Raw genomic sequence first — 22,830 nt, forward strand, 5'->3', positions numbered from 1 at the left:
CTTGTTCGTGAAGACAGGGGCAAAAAAAGCATTGAGTACATTAGCTTTTTCCACATCCTCTGTCACTAGGTTGCCTCCCTCATTCAGTAAGGGGCCCACACTTTCCTTGACTTTCTTCTTGTTGCTAACATACCTGAAGAAATCCTTCTTGTTACTCTTAACATCTCTTGCTAGCTGCAACTCCAAGTGCGATTTGGCCTTCCTGATTTCACTCCTGCATGCCTGAGCAATATTTTTATACTCCTCCCTGGTCATTTGTCCAATCTTCCACTTCTTGTAAGCTTCTTTTTTGCGTTTAAGATCAGCAAGGATTTCGCTGTTAAGCCAAGCTGGTCGCCTGCCATATTTATTATTCTTTCTACACATCGGGGTGGTTTGCTCCTGCAACCTCAATAAGGATTCTTTAAAATACAGCCAGCTCTCCTGGACTCCTTTGCCCCTCATGTTATTCTCCCAGGGGATCCCGCCCATCAGTTCCCTGAGGGAGTCAAAGTCTGCTTTTCTGAAGTCCAGGGTCCGTATTCTGCTGCTCTCCTTTCTTCCTTGTGTCAGGATCTTGAACTCAACCATCTCATGGTCACTGCCTCCCAGGTTCCCATCCACTTTTGCGTCCCCTACTAATTCTTCCCAGTTTGTGAGCAGCAGGTCAATAAGAGCTCTGCCCCTAGTTGGTTCCTCCAGCACTTGCACCAGGAAATTGTCCTCTACACTTTCCAAAAACTTCCTGGATTGTCTGTGTACCGCTGTATTGCTCTCCCAGCAGATATCAGGGTGATTAAAGTCTCCCATGAGAACCAGGGCCTGCGATCTAGTAACTTCTGTTAGTTGCCGGAAGAAAGCCTCATCCTTGCAAACAAACACACTAAAAACACAAATTATACTTGAATTTGAATAAAATTATAAGAATCAACATTCCTATGTATCCTCATCCACTCAGTGTTCTGTAGAGAGGGGTTAAAGAGGAATGAAACTTTCTTTCAGAACTTTCTCCATTTCCAATGGAGCCTCAACTCCCTCAGACCACCTCTCCTCATCCTTCCCTTTCTTCCCCACTACCAAGCACCAGAATGCATCTCCAGTACCCAAGATGGCAGCCTGCCGCCGCCTCCTTGTTTAAATTGTTCTGGATCTGCTCAGTGATCCACTGTGGTGCCTCCATATCCTCAGCTTGACCTGGAGTTTAAACAACCTCCCCTGCCATTTCACAGCCAGATATTCATGATGTCAAGGCAAAACTAATTCTCAACCCACTCTATTCCTAAAAGTTGGAAATCCTCTCTGCTCCCTGGTCCCCCAGCTGCTCCCACAAACCCTTAGAAATTAAGTAGTTACCACATATATATTTTAATTACAATGCAAGCATTTATAATGGTGCCAATCAGTGGTATCTGGGTACCGTTTACAAGGCTTCCATTAAGTAATTAATATCTCAATCTATTTGTTGGATCACTGCAATAATCTGAATAGATCATCAACCACGGAATTAGACCAAGCTTCCAAAGAGTAACTTGTTTAGTTGCTTCTAGATAAGAGATGCTTCTGGGAAGAGTGCAATTTTAGTGCATGCACCACATGTTAAAATACCTACATACAACAGAGGAAGTTACGAAGAAAGGGTCTACTTCAACTTGGATTTCTTTGCTTTTGCTGCTTTGTGCTATTATTTCAATGCAAAGCGATTTTATTGCTTTGTCTGTTTATTATACTGCCACCATAAAACTTACCTAACTTGCATAAAAATTAACTAGACTGTTCTTTTGCATGCATCAAGTATTCACGGTTAGCCATCTATGTATATTTAATATATTTCCATGTCACCGACCATTGCTAGGTAATTAGCTCCTGGAACTCTTACTGGGTTTCAAACAGTGAAACATAAGATGATCTTAACATCAAGTTTCCATTCAATAGATGAGTTGCAGTTTTTCCCCTTCTCTATTTTGATACTCTTTTTCTTAAGTCACATATCTATAGAAGATGAGCAAATGAAGTGGGTACATTTTATTCACTACAGAAATATCTACAGAATGATTACTCTATCAAAGCTAACGTGAGGATTCACTACAAACAATTTAATGTTGATTTCCTCCTATCTCCTTCAATTTAATTATCATCAAAGTCATGCTACCTGGCTCCCACATTGTCCAATGTCCCAGCATACCTCACTAACATGACAGCTACTTAGACATAGGGTTCAGGTAAGTGAAAACCATACCACATTAAAAATAACCCACACCAATGTCCGTTTTGTTATACACAAGTATTTTAAAAGATAGCTATAAATGGCATAATAAAGTCACATATCTTGTTCCACATTCACCTACCAACCCCCTCACTCCATCAGGGTTTCCCTATATTCATAGGATAAAATCCTAGTGCAACTGAAGTCAATGCCATCACTCCCACTGACTTCAATGGGGTAGGATTTCATTCATAGATTTTAAGGTCAGAAGGAAGTTATGATCATCTGATCTCCTGCATAACAGCCCATAGAATTTCACCCCATAATACCTGCATTAAGACCATCTCTTGCAGCCTATCTTCAAATCCCTCACTGAGATAGGACCAAACTCTTTCAAATAGCTTTTCTCCTTCCAGGATCTATCTCGACAGCTATAACCATCCAAGTACACTTCTATTTCTTCATTTACAGGAACTTTTGGGGGGATTACTGGCTGATTTGCTGTCATCCCAGGTATACTGCACCTTTTTTTATTAGGCTCTCTGGATCTTCAGAGTCAAAAAGCAACACCACTGTCAGACTTATTCCAAAGATGATCAAGGAGGAGGAGGAGGAGGAGGAAATCCCCAATAGGCAAGAGTTCTGGAATTTTGTTTACTTTGCTATTTTCCTTGGATTTTTGGCTGTCTTAAATGCTTTTTCTTGGCCCTAAGTTACAAAAAACAAACAAAAAACAAAACAAAACAAAAAAAACAAACAAACCAAGAATGGTGTAGGAAGTGGAGGATAAGGAATGAGAAAAACATAACCAGCTCCATCGTCTTGGGGTGTGGAGAGGTCATATGCACACACATTGTAGTTAAAATCAAATCCATTCCATAGGCAGAAGTCTGGGAGTGTGTGGTGGGCAGTGAGAAGTGATTTGGTGAGGACCACCACATTAGGACTTTTGGCCCAGTAGGCAGGTAGGGAATAGTAATTGAGTCTAGAGGCACCCTCAAAAGTTCCCACTGGTCCCCCAAGGGAAAATCTGGACTCTCCCAAGTTCTTGTACATCAGAATGCACAGCAATTCAATTGGGAGGCACTGTTGCCTAGCACAAAGGCAGCTGGACATCAAGCTAACCTTTAAACTTATGGCTCGAGATGGGGTACACTGCAGGAGGTGAAAAATCTCAAAATTGCTACAGGCTGCCAGATGGCCATCTCTGTTTTAGCAGAGCAGAGCATTCTGTTCTGAAGTTTGGTTTGGCTTGACTGCTATCAATAAATATGGATTTTTCTCATCTCAAATGTTCTGATGTCTGGGACAATTTTTTTGTTTTAAAAAAGGCATCCAGTTCCTCATTTTACCCATTAATTCTTTCATCTTGAGCATGATCTGTCCAGAGAATCTGCTGTAGCTCTCAAGTTCTGCTGATAAACATTAGTGCTTCCAGACCACACGGCTGCAATCTTATTTTACCTTGGCGGATACATCAGAACATCTGCTATCTTTGTTCAGGTTTGCACACACAACTATAAGACACCAAACAGTTGTTGCTATGTCTTTTTGACCAAGGCATAGTAGTATGGAAAGTAGAGAATAATTCATCTCACATTAGTGTCAGCCCTTTAAGGCTTGTAATTTAAAAAATATAATCAGATCTTAAGAATTAGAGATAGGAATTATTTAAAGTATGCTTTATTTCTATTTAACTAGCCTCCCTAGTGTATTTATCTGGGTTTGAACATATTTTTGAAATAAACAGAGCTAAAAATAACATCTTATGAATTACAACAACAAGAGAGATTTTTTTTTATCCTTCCACTATATATAAAAACATTTCCTGTAATAACAGTCACATTTAGATACCCTCTCAAATCATCCAGAAGTTATAAACACCAAAAAAATTTTTTTTTCTAATGAGCGAGTTTAGTACTCAGCATAGCTCATTGTAATGCTAATGAAAACCTTTATTTCAAACTGACTTAGTTGGAGGATATCCTGTCCTTCTGTTGCATTATTAATACAGCCAAACCACTGGAAAACTAAGCGCAAATGCCAATCCACTTAGTGCTATCATTCGGCTCTACAGAATTTTCCATTTTAACTACAATGAATGACAGACAGAATAAAATATACATGTGCTTTTCAACAGCTTTTGTTGATCTTGTCAAAAAAAGTCTGACCAACATATTGTTCGTGTTTTATTTGTTTATAATTGGCTACTTAGGATTTTTTCAAATGAAAATCCTAGCAAAAGCATCCTATTTCAGGCTTAAAGTAAACTGGTATTCCATTTAACATGATGGTTCTCAATGCTGACAGTGGCATTTGGTTACTTGCATAGCAAATTCCATGCAGAAGGAGGCAGGATGAGACTTTTTACCCCATAAAGTAGCAGCACAACATAGTGAAGCAAGTCAGTGAGGAAGCAAAGTCACTTCAAAGGTAAAGTGTTTTAACAGATAAATCTCTTCCATTTCAAGTTCTATTAATTACCTTACCTTGTCCAGACATTCAGACTAGCATAGGATTATTTCCTACAGTATATTATCTGTTTACCCACATATTTTAAACCAGGTTTTTGTGTTAGAATACTGTGGTATAACATCTGGATTTGACAGCAACAAAGATTTAGGTGTCTGTGTTTTTGTACGTCAGACACACTACTTCATCTCCAGTACTGCAATCTCGTGGTACCTAGTACTACTCTCACACTACAATACTGAAGAAATATTAGTACAGTCTTTGAGTAGCAGAGTATCTTGGGGTAGCATATGTCCAGAAGCAGGACTACAGAAAGCAATCAGATGAAGCAGCATTTCTGCAGTGAAAATCAGATGTACCTGAAACTAGAGCTGGCCAAAACTTGGAATTCCAATTCATAAGAAATGTCATCGTTTCAAAATCTGGTTCCAATTCAGACCACAATCGATTTTTTCAAAATTTCCCATGAACCAGAAATTTTGAAATATTTTTGTTTCAGAAATATGGACACAGTTTTTCTGAATCAACTCCAGCAGCTGCTGAGTGAAATTGACATGATCCATGTCAGTTTCACACCTATTATCAGTGGTGGCCAGCATGAAACTGACAAGACTCATGCAAATTTCAATTAAATTGTCAGGGCTTCCTGCATCTGTGGCTCTGCGGTAGCCCTGTTTGCAGTGGAGCCCCCAGGTTGGCCTCCTGTGCTGCCATACTAATAAGGGTTGGTGCAGCCCAGGAAGCCAGCTAACTTCGCAGTCTGGAAGCCCTGGGGGGTCTGTGGCCAGGGGCACTCCACATGGCAGGGCTGCCCTGGAACCACATCCCAGAACTTTCTGGTTCCCGGCTCCAAATGGTAGGGAAGCTCCAAGGTCTCTGACCCTAGGATAGCCTGCATGGTGGGGTTGCCATGATCCCTGGAAGCCCTGGTTCCCCAAGCAGTAGGGCTAGTGGGAAACCAGGCAGGATTCTGTTGGAATGCTGCCTGTGGCTCATTAAAGGTTCAAACCTGATATGTTATCATGAAACAGTTCAGGTTTCATGAACTGACATTTTCAGAATAAACTGAATTCCCAACCAGCTCTACTTAAAACCTCTTAATCACATGTGATCATAGGTGGGAAATCAGTTTGTTTTTCAAATTCAACCTTATCTAAATATTTCAATATAACTCCATGGAGATAGTTCCAGCTGATGGAATCTGCTTGGTCTACTTGTTTTTTTTGGAAGGTAGCAGTGCTCCAAAGCCTTGAAGATAAAAGCACCTCCAGCTAAGTTTACTTTTCACTTTCTTTTTAACACTTCCGGAAATTAAACACAAAAACTTATTTTAAGGGAATATTAAGGATGTATAGTTAATCACTCCAAAGAAAAGAAATACCAGAGTTAAACTGGAAAGTAAAACCTTAACTCTGCCCCCCATACCAATCTTCACTACATGATCAAATACAACAAACACACAACCTTTCCCCACCAACTCAGTACTACAAAATATGATGTGTGTATTGTGTGCTGTTCTGTGTGTCAGGCACCATATTTTTAAAAAAAGAATATTATGATAATTTCATTAAAGATTATTGAAATGCATGCAGCACAAGGGGGCTGAGTTCCATCTTAACTTAATTTCTGACTTCGGAGTGCTTAACTATGCAATCTAAATGTTCACTCCCCCCCCCCCCATTTTTTTCATTTTACCTTTGAAAGAAGTGAAGCCCCTGGAGACTACCGGCCTTTTGGATGAAGATGGAGCATCACATACTGGAGCCTGGAACTTCTTTAGGCACTGTGATCTGGTCCATTTTATACCAACTACAAGTAACCATGGGCTTCTAGCAAGAGACCATGCTAGTTTCCTGTACTGGTACTGATGCCTTGACTTACTTCATCTACCTGCACTGGTTCAATATTTGTTTCCTATAATTGTAATAGTATGTTTTTTCGTTTGAGGTCCCTCTTACTGAGCTTTCCAATGCAGACTTTCTAAAGGAAACATTATGCAACTGAAGTCAGTCTCAAAGATTCTTCCATAAATGCACAGCTTTCTTTACAGCATATTCTACCCCTAAAGAGAAAACTGGCAAATGAGCCATAAGTTTATTACATTCTTTTAGCATTTAACGGTTAGATTTTAATGAATTTTGTTCTGTCCATTACTATCTAAATGAAAAGACAGAACAGGAATGCATTGCTGGGTGATTACTGTACACGTCAGGTGGTATTGAGAGGTTCAGGCTGAATGCAAAGTGAATTTAGCCACACAAGTAGAATAACCCCCTGGAAGTGCATTCCCCTATTGCTATTATGAAATGGAAATATTTATATATTTTTAAAGAGTGTGGGGGAAACCAGCTGCATTCATTAGCACCACAGGTATCATAAATCCTGATGGATCTCCACTGCTTCTCAGTATGACTTGGAATTTATTATTAAAAAGTTTATTAAATATTTGCAGTGCTGCAGATTCTACCACTAAATCATATTAATGACCTGTGAATTCCACCTCTTTCGTTGAGACCGGCAGTCTGATCTGGACTATTGGCTACCTCCTGCCACTACACAATACAGATAATATTATTTTATTCATGCCAACAGTATGCTAGGTGCATTACAGACATATGAAAACAAGATGTGCGCCTTGGATAGTTTGCTATCTAAATGAGGTATAGGAAGTAATGAGAATAAAAAAAAATATATATATATGGAGATATATAGAACTGGAAGGAACCTTGAAAGGTCATTGAGTCCAGTCCCCTGCCTTCACTAGCAGGACCAAGTACTGTCCCTGACAGTCCCCCGCCCCCCAATCCCTAAATGGCCCCCTCAAGGATTGAACTCACAACCCATGGTTTAGCAGGCCAATGCTCAAACCACTGAGCTATCCCCTGCATCCAAACTGCATCCAAACGGCAGTGGAGCCTGCATCTTGCTTAGTTCCCTGATTGGTGCTTGCATTTTAATTTTCAGTCTCCTAATTCATTAACACTCCCATTAAGGAAGCACTGGAGTTTATAGGACTTTTGGAAGAGATGCATTTTCAGAAAGGTGACGGTTGAACTATGATGGGGGCTGGGTCATGGTGGAGCTCCCAAGAGAAAGGGACAACATGCATGAACCTGGAGAACATGTGAATGTAGACTCCTTTTGGGAAAATTTTTCAGGAGCACGTCCCATTGACTTTAATTTCTTTGGAATGACTTTTAATGGTACGTGTGCTCCAAAATCCATTAGGTGCATTTGAAAATCTCCCCCTAGTCTTTTGCATTTATGCTCCACTCCTCCTAGCCATCTCTGTTGCCCCTATGGATAGGTTTGATTAGAATTTTAAATTCCTTCCCACAGCACCCTAATTTTAGCTTCTAGGACTGCCAGGCTCCAGTCATTCATGGACTATCCCAGAATAATACTGTGTGGCCTTTTGACCAACTCACGGAGGGGGAGAAAAATAAACTCATTAGTGAAAAATGCAGTGTCATTGACTCAAGAGGCATCAATACACCCCCACAGAAAAAACTGCCACATAACCAAAGAGAATGGTTCTGGCTATCTTATAATGGCCCAGGTTAATAGTCTTTTGGCAGAACAGCCATTATTCTGAATGTTCCACTCTTCTCGGACAGCAGTGAGTCAGAGGGTAATGTCTCAAAGGACAGGGGAAAGAAATCGACCCATCATTTTGTTCTCTCACTGGGATGGAGCCAAATGTTCACATTTAAAATAACCTCACAGGGTGGATCCTAGCAGATCAGCCTAATTTGCTCAGCTTTTCCAAAAAAGGGGTGACTGGGATGATGAAGGAACAAAGGGAAACCGAAAGAAAAACTAAAATTCCCTGTAAGCTTCCTAAAAGGAAGTCTTAAAAGGCTGTGCCTATGCTAGATTTTTCTTTCAAATTTCCCACCATTACAGCTCTCCCAGTACAAACAATGATAAGAGCATTATTGTAAACTGGTACTTAGCATTTTAACCATTTTGTTGTCTAACTTTGCTTTGGAAAATGAAGAAAAAGACTAAATGCAGACAAGGTCAAACCTGTTATTAGGCGAAACAAGCATACTCTTTTTATAGCTTTCCTATATGTAACTAGGTCCTATATGTAACATATTAATATAATCTATAAATTTCTCTAAAGGTCTGATTTAAGGAACATAAATCACTGCCCTCTACACAGCTGTACAGAGTGCTATTATTGTGCATGTTAAATACCTGTACTCTGACAGCATCATATTTAAGAGGTACAGTCCTATGTATTCCTGGAAGTATCAGGGTGCCTCATATGGGCTAGCACTAACCAAACAAAATATCAAGGCATCTGAGACAGGAGTTGGTGACAATATGATCACACGTTTTAGTAGGATTTCCTATATTTTTAGTTACCATTATAACTATGTTCATACGACCTCCCTTTAAATAAAGAGTTAATCTATTTGGCTGTTATTTTTACACTATAAGCTACTACAAAAAACCCCAACCCAATAACAAAAAACAAACATGCCAACAAATAAAAACAAAAACAAAAACAAAACAACACACAAAAACGAGCTGTTTGCATTACGGGTGGTATAATTACTAATTGACTATTGGGATGAATCAAAGAAAATGTTCCTTGGACCAAAAGTCCTAAAATGCTTTAATAACTCAGAGAAACCACTTTACATATTATGCTACAAGGTCAACAAACAAAAATACTAACATTTCTGTACAGATCTAAACATATTAATTGGAAACAGAAATTTGTATTTTAAATTGTAACCATTTGCTTTTAACAATGTAGACTCGGGGAGACAAAGAATGTTGTGTGGCCCCTTTGCTTGTAAAATATATACAAAATCCAGTCCTCTGATTCATAATTGGAAACTATTGTTTAGAAAATAGAAATTAAGATGAATGTTTTCTGAAGAATCATACTCAAACTATATGCCATCACAGTCCATAAAATACTTGTCTTCAGAAGTAAAGGTGATGTATAAATATAAGCTATTCCTTTTGCACAGTGCTTCACATAAGCACCATCGTATGCCTGCTGATGCAATACATAGTATGGAAAACTGCTCTCATGCTTATTAGTGTTTGTTGAGAATACTCTGAGCAAAGACCTTATTTTTCTTATTGCGCTCCAGCACCCTAAGAAGTTATCAACAGTTCAGAAAAAGGCTGGTAAAATTAAGTCAGAATGATGACAATATTTCAGATACAATCTGAGGTGGTGAACTAGGTAAAGAGTTGAATTTATGTTGAAGTTTGTGTTTTGATAAAAATCTATTTTTAAAAAGTTTATACTTTGCTGTAACCTTTTCCCAAGCTCTCCTGCCCTCTATGTTTTTGGCTTTTCAATTCCAGTACCCATAGCAACATCCAGGCAACATGAATGAGCCATTGCTCTCAACATCTCTGCAGTAAAGCTCTGCAAATGGATTGTCCAACTCAAGGATGTGAGTCAGCTCCGAAAAGTATAGCACTAGGCTAATTTCTGTGTGCATTGGGAATAAAGAAAAGATAGAAAAAAACAAACCACTAACACAATGATATTTAAGACAAATGTTGCTGTAGAGGAGTCTTAAGAAATTCATTTTAGTACACTCACTTGGATATAGATTTTGGGGAAAATATTCATAGTCCAAGGGCTCAAACTTTTTCATAGAGTGGGCCTCATTTTAAATGAAACATTATCCCATCTTCCTTCCCATTCACAGTTACATAACATCTTTGCAACAACCACAACAATTATTTATATGAAAAAGTGATATCGGAAGAAGTATGCAATATACTTGTAGCCGTCTGAATGCAATTTAGCAGCTGAAAATGACAACAGACAGCATCTAGGAATAGCCTGGTCTCCAGAGCATCAATGGTCTATGGACCAGTTTGAGAACATAGCGGTTCTCATCATTTAGAATGAGCATGATTAGCTTCTACAAGCCACTATTGATCTAATGAAGACATCTGTAAGCACCTTATTCCAGCTGAAAATTACAATGGTCTTTAGTATTGGGAAAGTGCATTTACTTACCTCTCACCTTGAGAGCTGCTGTTGAAACAATTGTTCTGCCTTAATAACGAGCAAAGCTCAAAACAAGGGCAGTCTTGGCAGATCTTCTGGCAATGCCAGGGGAAATATATCCTCTCTACCACAGCATCATTATTCCATTTAGCTGAAATAATCTCAACTCCAGCAATAATTCAATCAGTCATTGCACCCAGCACCACCTATCTGCAACATGGTAGAGCAGCAGCTGCCTGCTAAGGAGAATAATGAATAAAACTGAACTCTGCAAAAGATTCAGCTATTGTCTTTCCTGGCAGCAAGTAGCTACTCTGTTTGTCAAAAAGTCTCCTTAAGACTAATTTGAGTAAATGCTAGCAAACTTCATTAGGATAGAGCCAGCCAACAAGGTGTTGCCGTGAATAAACTCACAAAAAAGATTGACGTTCTGCAACTTATTAAAGGGTCCACTTCCAAATGGAGTGCTGAAAGCCAAGGTATGTATTTGTTTATTTTAAAGATACTACTGCACTTCTTCTTGCTATCCTGTTGTGATGGCTACTGTAGAAAAACTTACAGACAGAATCAATCTTTGAATCAGATGACCTATACTGAGGTGAATATCAAGTTGAATTAACAAAAGAGATAAGCGGTGACCAAAGTTAAACAAGAATGTATAAGTTGTTACATTCATTCCCATTCAATTGATCAGGCCAACTCTCCTAACAGCATGTACTGCCAAAATATCGTCTTTTGTTAATGTTTTGAAGAGGCGATGAAGTTGGATACAGAGGAAAAATCTTTTCACTTTGTAAGAGATTAATCAATTTTCCTGACCTCAGCTGCAGCCAACCAAGCAGCCCACTTTTACATGTGACTTGACTAGTAATGTTGTTCCAGACCTTCAGATGAAGCAATTGAAACCATTACATTACAACACAGTTATCATATATAGTGTTTGTTCTGAATGCATAGTCTCAAATACCACAATGTGGTAACTGCTGGCAAATGCTGATTTTATTTTTAAATGGAGACCACAGTCATTATTAATAACCTGAGAAGTGGTAAACAGAAACTGATTTGCCACATGGCGTTTCAGCTACTCACAAGCCAGGATTCATATATAAAGGAAGTCGAAGAGCATTGCTTCAGGAGACTTGTTTTGATTGATTCTACAAAAAGTTTCTAATGAGCACCTAAAATGTGTGTGCAACAAGGAGAAATGTGAAAAGGGCTTCTGTCATACTCTGCAAATATAACTGACAACATCAAGTCGTATCAATCAATATTACACCCTCAAATGGAGTACTGTGTTCAGCTCACAAAAATAATTCAGTAGAAATAAAAGCAGTTCAGAGACCAGTGAAGAGAATGATCAGGGAGATGGGGAAACTCTTTTATGAAGCATGTGTGAAAAGACTGGGACTGTTTGCCTTAGAAAGGAAGCAGACAGGAGTGAACAGGATAAAACTATACAAATTAATGGACAGTAAAGAAGAGGAAGTTTAGAAACTTCTAATTACTCTCTCATAATACAACAAGGGCATATTCCAGGAAATTTAAAGAGGTGTCAAATTCAAACCTGCTAAAAGGAAACACTTTTCCCACACAATATATAATTGAGACTAAGAGATTTTCTGGATTCCTAAAAGGTTTAGACATCTATATGGATTACAAGTATACCCAGAGTTATAACAGTAAAACTAAACAAAAACAAACCAAGAATTTTGAAAGATATAAATAACCTCATGCTTCAGGGCATACATCAACTTCTAATGATTGGGGGTTGGAGAGAGATTTTCCAGTGCATAGGTTATCCCTTAACTGCCTACAGCAGAGTAACAAAGCAGGGCTTCTCATCTTGTAAAGGATCTACTGTCACACCCACACTCTCTTTTAGGCAGTTTTATCATCCAAACAAACAAATGGCTCCTGGGATGTTTCTCCTTTACCTATCAGGCTCTCACTGTCTCCCCTCCCCAGGAGTCTGGCAGTCCTGCTCCTGCACCCTGAGCACCGGCAGTCAGGGCTTTTCTTCAGAACAGTACCTCTCCCGTTCTCACTGCCACCTCTCCCAGGAGACCTTGGCATTACTGCTGCTCTTGCCTCCTGCAGCTTCCTAGCTTTGACTCCCTGGACCTCTCTCACTGGGTCTCCTCCCTCCACCAGGCCCAGGGGCCATCTTTTAAAATCTAATCTCGTCCAAGGATGCAGCACAGGTGCACTGGCCCTGCTCCCTCTTAAAGGGCAGTGTCACCCTGTGATAGTTTCCTCTGAAACAGTAGATACTGACTACTGTCAGGACAAAAAACTGGGCTAGATGGATCACTATTCCAACTCCACGTGGCTATTCTTATCTTTAGACGCTGGACCACCGACAGTACAGCTTCATGACTTCATTTCTGTACTGTCATGTACTTCTTGTGTTAAAGGCCAAAGCAATCTAATTTACAACTAGCAGCACCAAATGCAAAATATGCAGTCAATAACATTCAACATAGTTGTTAGAAAGACATGAAAACAATCATCCACAGTTAACAGACAAATCTGGAAAGCTAAATCCTCCCGTACTTGAGATTATTCAGACAATTTTCAGTGTTTGTAATAAAGCACAACAGTCTGCTTTGTATTTTCCACTTTATTGAATTTCATGGACATGCTTAGTGATAAAACGATTTTTTAAAACAAGGTCCTTGTTTTTTTTTTTATTAACTAATCTGTTACTAGTCTTCTACTAAAAACAGAAGACATAACAAGGCATGCACGTTCCAATTTGCATGCAGATTATTTATATATCTAAGGCAGGGACTGGCAACCTTTGGCACGTGGCACGCAGGGTAAGCACTCTGGCGGGCTGGGCCGGTTTGTTTACCTGCTGCGTCCGCAGGCTCGGCTGATGGCGGCTCCCACTGGCCGCGGTTCGCCGCTCCAGGCCAATGGGGATGGCAGCCAGCACATCCCTCGGCCCGCGCCGCTTCCCGCAGCCCCCATTGGCCTGGAGCGGCAAACCGCGGCCAGTGGGAGCCGCCATCGGCCGAACCTGCAGACACAGCAGGTAAACAAACCTGATCTAAGGCAATACTGTTTACAGCCCCAGTTCCAGCACTTAAATATGCATCAATCCAATTATGATGACATACGCTACAGCTCTAACACCATCTTTCTACTTGAAAATTATAGAAGAGTATTTGTTAAGAGCAATATTTGTATGCTGTACACTAATAGTTCTCAAACTTTTGAACAACTGCCCCCTTTGTCGTCCTTAGTGGTACAACACTGGATGGGTACCATCACAGGGAGTGTTGTATATAGAAGAGCAGAGTTTCACTGACTTCAGGGCCAGTCGTTGGGAGTCACTGCAGGGGAAACTTTGCTCAGTCCTGCAACCCTGCTGGATGCATGAGAAATTCTACTTGAAGCTGGATCGACCAGACAGGGGACCTAAAAAATTCCCATGCATCCATTTGCATGTTCTTATTTTCAAAACAGACTCATTTCAGTTCCCACAAAAACTGACTGGTTCCCACCAGTGGGACAGAGCCAATACTGAGCAAGTCTGCTGTACATACACATATCTAATGGTTAGCACAGGACACTGAATGTCCTAAAATCCTAGCCTCACTGAAATAAATGGGAGTTTTGCTATTGACTTCAATGGGGTCAGGATATCGCCTCAGGAGTCAGTACTCTATTATAAAAAATGACCTAGCTTTCACTAAACAATGCCACTTTCTCTCCATAATTCCCAACTTTGACTTGATAGGAGCGTTGATCTGGTAACACCTTCTGTGCCTTAATTTCCCCAGAAGTAAAAATGAGCATAATCCTGCAAACTGCCTGCTGTAATTATTGGATTTCAGCACCTCACAAGATGTTCAATAAGCAAATACTGACTTCTCCTTTGGCATGAAGTTTTCTGTGCTTCATCCAATATTTACTTGGAGAGGAAATAAATCTTGGATATTTACCAAAAACAGGAAGATATTTAATGTTGTATACATTCTCAGCATTTTCATCTGCTATATATACAGAAATCTCTCTATTATGGCTATGAAATCCAAAAGTGTAACAGTTTTCCTTTTAAAACTAACATACTAAGAGAAAAATGCACTCAGATTTTGTCTTAAATAGCATGCATCCTAGGCTCTAGGTGCCTTTGACATAATATTGAAACAAAGACAAGAAGCTTTTTCATAATCAGAAAATGGCCATCTAGAGCTATCCAGTTAATATTCCCCATTAATACACCATTACACCCACAATAACATCCCTTATGCTCAGCTCTCGTCAATAGCCTGAATAAGAAAATAGGCTCTGCACCATATTCTAAAGATCGGAATATTTTGGTTGTTACAGGACATGAAGGTCCTGTTAGTGAATTCCAAAGCTGAGATTCAGAACACCCTTCTGTAGTTCCTTCTTTTACAAAGGGGTTCCTGCTTGAGTGACTTTGCTGACCATAACTGTGGCACGGCATAAAAATATGAAGGCGGTGCCTCCAACAGTTAGATCTTAAACTATTTAGGACTTTACAGGTTAAAATAAACATCTTACATTCACATCCTGGGAAGTGAATATAATGATAGCCAATCAGGTTCCACTTCAATGCATGTGCTGTCAAGTTGGTTGAGCACTTCAGATCTCACCAGAGGAGGTAAACAGTAACAGAGTTGTATGAACTAGGAGTATTAACAACAATTACCTGTCCTGGATAATGTTGTAAGATTTATTTATGAATAAATTTATATGAAGTGTTTTTAGGTCTTGGCTCAAAGGGTATGTCTACAATGCAACTAAAAACCCATGGCTGGCCTGTGCCAGCTGACTCGGTCTCAAGCTAAGGGGCTGTTTAATTGCGGTGTAGACATTTGGTCTCAGGCTGCAGCCCAGGCTATAGGAACCTGTGAGGTGGGAGGGTGTCGGAGCTTGGGCTGCAGCCTGAGCCTAAATGTCTACACTGCAATTAATCAGCCCCTTAGCCTGAGCCATGCGAGCTCAAGGCAGCTGGCATGGGCCAGCCGTGGGTTTTTAATTGCTTTGTGAACATACCGAAAGATATTACACAAGTACAGAATATTGTGCACTAATATTTGGTGCCAACATTACGTGTATAAATGTGCTTTACATACACTGGTGGAGTTTGTGAAATAGTTTCTAGAAAGCATCTCTGAAGTACTAGAGGAATCTACAAAATTGCCAACAAACTGCTCCACTGGAGTCTAACACTGTATGCAGACAGGTATCACCGTCTGCATATAAATATCCAAATATATTGCCAAGAAAAGAACACTTTTCTTTATATGTAGGTATTCAGTGCTATCACTGAAAGGCAATTCAATTACTGCTCAGGCAAAGATACCAGAAGATACTGACTTTCATTTCTGAACAGATGAGTGTGTATGTATACAAGATCTACTCATTTTCAGACTAAAAATACTTTTGTTTTTGGACTGATTGTAGAGAGATAGGTGAGATGTTGATGTTTCTTGTTGTCAACAAGCAAGTGAAGTGGAGGAAGGCACATGTTAAGTTAGATCTCTTGTTTTTTTGGCAGTTGAAAGATCTTATCTGCAGCATGTTCATGTTAGTTTTAGTATGAACCAGAGTTAAAATTTGAAGAGGAAATCCTGAGGTAATCCCATCAGCTATGAATCTTTATACTTTACTGTATTTAATGTATGATAACTGAGGCTCTGTGGTGTTGAAATGTGGTTGAGGAACAAGTGTTGGGTGTGAGGGGCAAATAGAAGATGAGCACTGTCAGTTAAAGTTGTTTGTAAAAACAATTATAAACTATCTATTCAAATTTTTAATAATTATGTTTTAATGATATTTTCACATAATATTTATTTACAACCTTAACTATATCTTAAACTGTATCTGTGAATTTCCTGAGTTTTCAGAAAGTATTTAAAAACCATTTGGCGGTTTTAAGAAAACATTTGTGAACAGCCATTTTATTGACAGACTATTTTACAATAATTATAGATGTTACGTCAAGATAATACATGTAATTCAATGAAACTAGACAACACAAGTCAAAATCAACTATTATGGACTTTCAATCTCCTTGAAATTGAGCATTTTAACTAGGTGAGATTTCAATGTGATTTGGCTTTAGACAAGCTTTATAAAAAAAACCCAGTAGTACACAATAACCTGTAATCAAAAGTAAACTTTGACCTTTTCAGAAGTGATCCCACATACTAGATTTTAGAAAGCACAATAATAAAACAAAACCAAATTTCAAGCTGTTTCTGAGAGAGAGAGAGCTCAATAAAGGACTTAAAAAAAAAAAAAAAAAAAAAAGAATGAATTCCTGCACATCTCATTTTCAAAATCCCATATTTTGGGAGATAAATTTGTCTGACTCAATCCAAGTTCTGCCAAAATATTCTTCAGATAGACCACCCATTCAAAACTTCTTAGCAGGAAGGAATTTTGGGAGCAATTTAGAAGGTACCCAAAACTGTGACTTACAATGAAAAATCAGTTACACCTTCTTGTCAATTGCTGGAAATGGGCCATTTTGATTATCACTACAAAAGGGTTTTTTTCTCCTGCTGACAATAGCCCACCTTAACTGATTACTCTCGTTATAGTTGGTATGGCAACACCCATTTTTTCATGTTCTCTGTGTGTATACATCTCTACCCCAATATAACACAAATTTGGATATAACGCGGTAAAGCAGTGCTCCAGGGGGGAGCGGGGCTGCGCGCTCCGGCGGATCAAAGCAAGTTTGATATAATGTGGTTTCACCTATAACGCAGTAAGATTTTTTGGCTCCCGAGGACAGCGTTATATCGGGGTAGAGGTGTATATATATCTTCCTACTGTATTTTCCACTGCATGCATCTGATGAAGTGGGTTTTAGCCCACGAAAGCTTATGCTCAAATATATTTGTTAGTCTCTAAGGTGCCACAAGTACTCCTCATTCTTTTTGCTGATACAGACTAACATGGCTACCACTCTGAGACTTAATTATGATTCCTATTAGGAGCTTCTTTTCTGACTCTCACTCACAAGCACAAAATGTGCCCTTGAAGTGGGATTTTCAAAAACACTTTGCATTGGCCTAATTCTGCTCTTATTGCAATCAATGGTAAAACTCCCATTGCTTTCAACAGGAGCAGATAAAGACCAACGCTGAGCAATTTTGAAATTCCCACCTCAACATTTTGTCTGTGATGTATTTTAGGCTCAAAATTTAGTTTTGGTTAAAAAGATTTTACAAAAACAAATAGAAATATCTTCATTTTATTATTTTATTAAAAATAATACAGTGTAAAGAGTTTTAGCTGGATTTAAATAAGACAAATACTCCAGCATTGTTTGTGCAAGAATCCTAAAGTGAAAAGTAAACCTGACTCTTTTTCACTATGCAAGTCAAATGAATTACAAAAAGCGAACAGTATATATAAGATGAAAAATAGTATCGTTTGTGTTTAAAAAAATCGTTTTCCTCTGTTAGGACCAACTTGGATTACTAAAATGGAAATTTGTAATTTTAAAATCCCATATTTAACACAATTCAGAACTCATGAGGCAGACTTCTTAGAAATATCAAACCTGGCAGTGTCCCTTGAAGTAAAATAATAAAAAGGCTGCTGCATCAACATACTTGACCCATTTACTATGAAAAAAAATCTTGGAAGCAATGATTAGTCATTTTGTCTAGAAAAATTCAAAACAGCAGAGGAAAGCCCATTGGTCCAGCTTATTGAATGTGTTAACTTAGAAACAATAAAATCACATGTTCCTTTTCTTTTTGATACAGCTTTCTGCCTATGGCAAACCAAATGAAAGCCAATGTGTTTTGAGTATATCAGACCGTATTTCAGAGGTTAGTCCGTTCAACAAGGATCCTTCACAGTACTAAGCACTCTGGCCCCCATCTAGTGAAATGCTCAAGCATGTGCTTTAACCACATGAACAGTCAATGGGACTATTTACATGCTTAAGTTTAACTATATGCTTAAGTGCTTTGCTAGATGGGGTCCAGAGCTCTCTGTATCTTGCAAAATCAATTCCCAGATATGGCCGGTTGGGAAGAAAAGTTAATATGATAGCTTGAGTGCTATTCATCAACAAAGATTAGTGCAGGCTGCAACAAAGCTGCATTAGCTATTGCTGAGACTCAGACATCACCAAGAACACAGTTATTACTATCAGGATACAGATGATTTTTCTTTATTTGAAGGTGAGAAGTATCTTTATTTGAATATGAGAAGTACATATAGTCTAGTTGTACTCCACGCTTCTCTTTTCCAACTATTTATTTCTCATACAGCTTTCTGTTGCCACTTCACTCAACCCCCATGCCTTCATCTGACAGTCACTATACTATGTAAAATTAAAACTAACAGCATACAGAACCAGTGGTGCTGGAACAATTTGTATAGTGGGGGTGCTGAGAGCCATTGAACCAAACTGTGAACCCTGTGTATGATGGAAACCACTTCAAGCTAGGGGGTGCAGCAGCACCCCTAGTTCCAGCACCTATGTACAGAACATATATTCTCAGCATTCCTTCAGTTTCCTAATTTTGCAACTGCATTTTCTTTTAAGATGCAGAGAAAAATAATGACTAAAGTTGTACTATATCATTCTGCTTACAATTACTGTAGAGTAGAAGCAGAAAACTGAAAACACTTCTCCAAGAATCAATTCAGAATTCAATTTAAGTCCTCCTCATGCTTCAAAAGCAGCAGGAATTGCAGTCACCACTTTATCGGATATATCACTAATTATGCATCTAATGCACTCTAATTGTCTATATTTACTCTAGGGTACACTTAAGCTTACAGGAATGGAATTAATGCTGCTTGAGAAAAAGAGTAATGTAACCTGTTAGAACTGGGATGACAAGATGTCTCCCTCCTATTGGAATTTGATCAGGACAAAAATTAGCTGCAATCCTCAGGTTGTATGAGGGCCTGGGTCTGAGAGTGAGCTCGGGGACACTTCCAGTAGCTATAAAAGAGCTGGGATATGCAACAAAGGTGATGCATTCAGGCTCAGAGGAGAAGCTGCCCTGCCAGAATAATCCTACTTGCCAGCCTATTTTTGGTGCAGCTAGGGAAGGTTAGGTTGGATTTGCCTAGTTCCCATAATCCCAGCAAGGAGTCAGAAACCACATTAGCAGCAGTTTCACATAGGGAGCACATAAGGCAAAGCAGATGTAAGTCGTGGCCACATAAAAGAGAGATGGGGAAACTAGGAGAGTTTGAAAGTTAAGTCCATGCTGGAAGAAGAAGTGCATTCATATGATTTGGGGGGTGCACAGAAAGTGCTAATAATTAGCGTCAGTAAGCTGCCTCCTATTATAAAACTCAGGAAAACCTCACATTAAGACCAAAACTCATGCAAAGAGATGTGAGTAACTTTTTCCTGAAGGTTATTATTTCAGCTTCTTCTCCAAGTACTTTTATGGGTCACAAACAGCTATTTTTATAACATAACAGGTAATTCATTCATAATACAGCTTGCAATGCATATTAATCAGGGTTCTTGCCAAATTAAATCTATTTTTTCAAAGTTAAAAAGGCAATTAAACCTCATGGCATTTCTCCCCCTCTTCACTGACCTATTTTGGAACTAAATAATGTACTTAGGCTTGAAGTGAAGGCATTTCAGCCTGAGGAATGGAAAACTGCCATGAGCCAAAATTTATTCACAGGGAAACCATGGGGCATTAAGGTTGTCATACAGGCGCAAGAATATTTTCAAAGACAAACATGATGCTTAAGTTTCCATCACCACCTCCCCAACTTAAAATCACATGCCATTCTTCAGTCTGCAATCACAAGCAATAATGAAGATGCAAGTCTATTTCTGGGGTTATTGTAACTGCTATCCATTACAATCGTGTGGAAACAGGGAAGAGAGGGATAGCACCTTAATGTTAGGGGTCTTAATTTTCTTCACAACTCTATGCAACTGAAAATAAAGGTTTCATAATGGGACGTATTGGGCTAGACTACCTAATGGTTGAGCGGCTCTACCCCCTTTTACTCTCCCACGGTCCATCTACACTGCAGCTCAGAGGTATAATTCTCAGTTTGGATAGACATACATACACTAGCTCTGATCTAGCCAGTGTGCTAAAAATAGCAGTTTGCCACAGCAGGAAGGGCAGCAGCTTGGGCCAGCCATCTGAGTACACACCTAGTCTTCTCAGATGGTATTGCACCTGGTTGGCTACCCATAGCCATCACCAGTGCTGCCACAGCCACACTGCTTATTTTAGCTCAGAGCTAGCATGTGTATAGCTGCTGTGTAGACGTACCTACAGATACATAGATACTTTAATGTTAATAGCGAGCTTAGAGGGACATTTCAATTTAACATTTCATTTGTCTGAAAATATGCCTCCTATAGAAACAAGTAACACTTAAAATTACAGCATTTGAAACATCAGAAGAAAAACTAGTTTTTTTCAGATTTTTTTCTCCAACTTTGCACATCTGACAGAACTTCGTATAAAATCACTTTTAGTGTTTTCCCTTTATAATCAGTTGCCCTGTTTGTGCATGTTTTTCACACAGCAACATGAGAGAAAAACAATTTTTTAATACAAGAAAAATTACTTAAAACCACAAGGATTAGGGAGGTGACTCCAGAACAAGTATAGAACCTTTTTTTAATTGACTAGATTTCGAGTTGAAAATCTTGCTTTAATTGAAAAAGAATCCAAAGATAGTAGCATTAATACAGCAAAGAAAGACTTAATTGTGGGAAGTTTTAAGCAAATCAAACCTTTGAACTGTGTACGTAACAGTGAACTACATACTACCACAAGTTGACAAAGCACATGCACTGTATGAGAAAACCTAAGATGCCTACTAAAATTTCAACAATGGTGTGTTGTGTCCCACTGCTTATGATGTTCATAGTAGTCAGTTGTTTTATACTCCCCTTGATTATTTATTGTAATCACTTGGTGTCCCATTTTATAGTTTGATAATAAGCTCTTTGGAGAAGAGATAGTCTTGCTATATGTTTGTACAGTGTCTAGCTCAATGGAGCCATGATCACTGACTGGGGCCCCAAGGTGCTACTGTAATGCAAATAAATATTAATAATAATCTTCCCCCAAGATTAAGTATAGGTATAGACATTAAGGCTAGCCCTAGGGATTTCCAAAGTTATTTTCCTGCACTGAATCATTAACCAACCTATAGTATTAAAAAAACTTCGGAGCAAGGGAGTGGTTTCTTGTCTCATTGTAGATGTTCTAAATTATATTAACATCTTATAAACACAAGACTGCCTTAATCTCACTATACTGCAAACACCGTAATCATGGCAGAAAAGAAGAAAGTTGTCTTCTCATATGGGGTATCTATTGCATTTCTAATACTGTTTTGGAGTAGTTAGTTTATTAAAGTCAATTATCTGGCTTTCTTGAGATTAGTTATTTGAAGTTGCAGAGGAGAAAAGAAAATACATATCTAAAAGAAATGTTACCTTCCCTTAGACGTTCTACTACAAAAGTGAAACCAGTAGTTCGTGGATGCAAGACATATTTGTATTTTCGAAGTCCATTCTTTTCAGCAAATTCATTACTGCGGGCTTTGGTATTGGCTAAAGATTAAAAAAAAAAGAACATTAACAACATGAATATTAGTAGGGGTTATAAAGTTTCATAATATTATAACAGCCCCCAATACAACAGCAGTACACAGAGTATATCACTGTAGCACTGTTCTGAAGGCAGCAGACCTTAACGGTGCTTTTGGTTAGATTCATAATACCATGAGATACAGCAACTTGTGAGGGTTTTTTCCTTATATGATTATTTTTAAAAATCTTTTTACTCTTTGGTGTACTCTTAATTAACCTGTCTTTCACATTTACCAAAGCTATATATTAAAAGACATCATAAAATGATTATTGCAAAGTACAAGTTACAAAAGTGCCGGAAACTGGAATGACATTTTAACTCAAAAGGTACAGCAGTTTGTAATAGCATAAGCTTTGATATTATGAATTGAAAACCTTTAAGATCAATGTTTTGTGTCAAACAGAATTGTTTTAAGTACCTTATTCCCAGCTGGGAAAAAAAAAAGCTATGTTTTCTAAATGTAGACAAGCAGCAATTAGTCAACTGCACTAGATCAATACTTTTGTCAGCCAGCTTATTCATTTTTAACTTGACAGGCTTTAGTCACTAGTCTAATCATAAATTTG

At 38.7% G+C, this 22,830-nt stretch overlaps 1 protein-coding gene across 1 annotated transcript in view; it reads right to left on the reverse strand.

The window, feature by feature from the left end:
- The window catches only part of LCLAT1 (lysocardiolipin acyltransferase 1), a 188,445-nt gene that overhangs the window by 44,537 nt on the left and 121,078 nt on the right, over positions 1-22,830 (reverse strand). Inside the window, exon 5 of the mRNA XM_065401896.1 lies at positions 22,108-22,224. Within this exon, the coding sequence (XP_065257968.1) occupies positions 22,108-22,224 (117 nt within the window). The remainder of the gene's footprint in view (positions 1-22,107; positions 22,225-22,830) is intronic.

The sequence above is a fragment of the Emys orbicularis genome, chromosome 3 (assembly GCF_028017835.1).
Source record: "Emys orbicularis isolate rEmyOrb1 chromosome 3, rEmyOrb1.hap1, whole genome shotgun sequence".
NCBI lineage: Eukaryota > Metazoa > Chordata > Testudines > Emydidae > Emys > Emys orbicularis.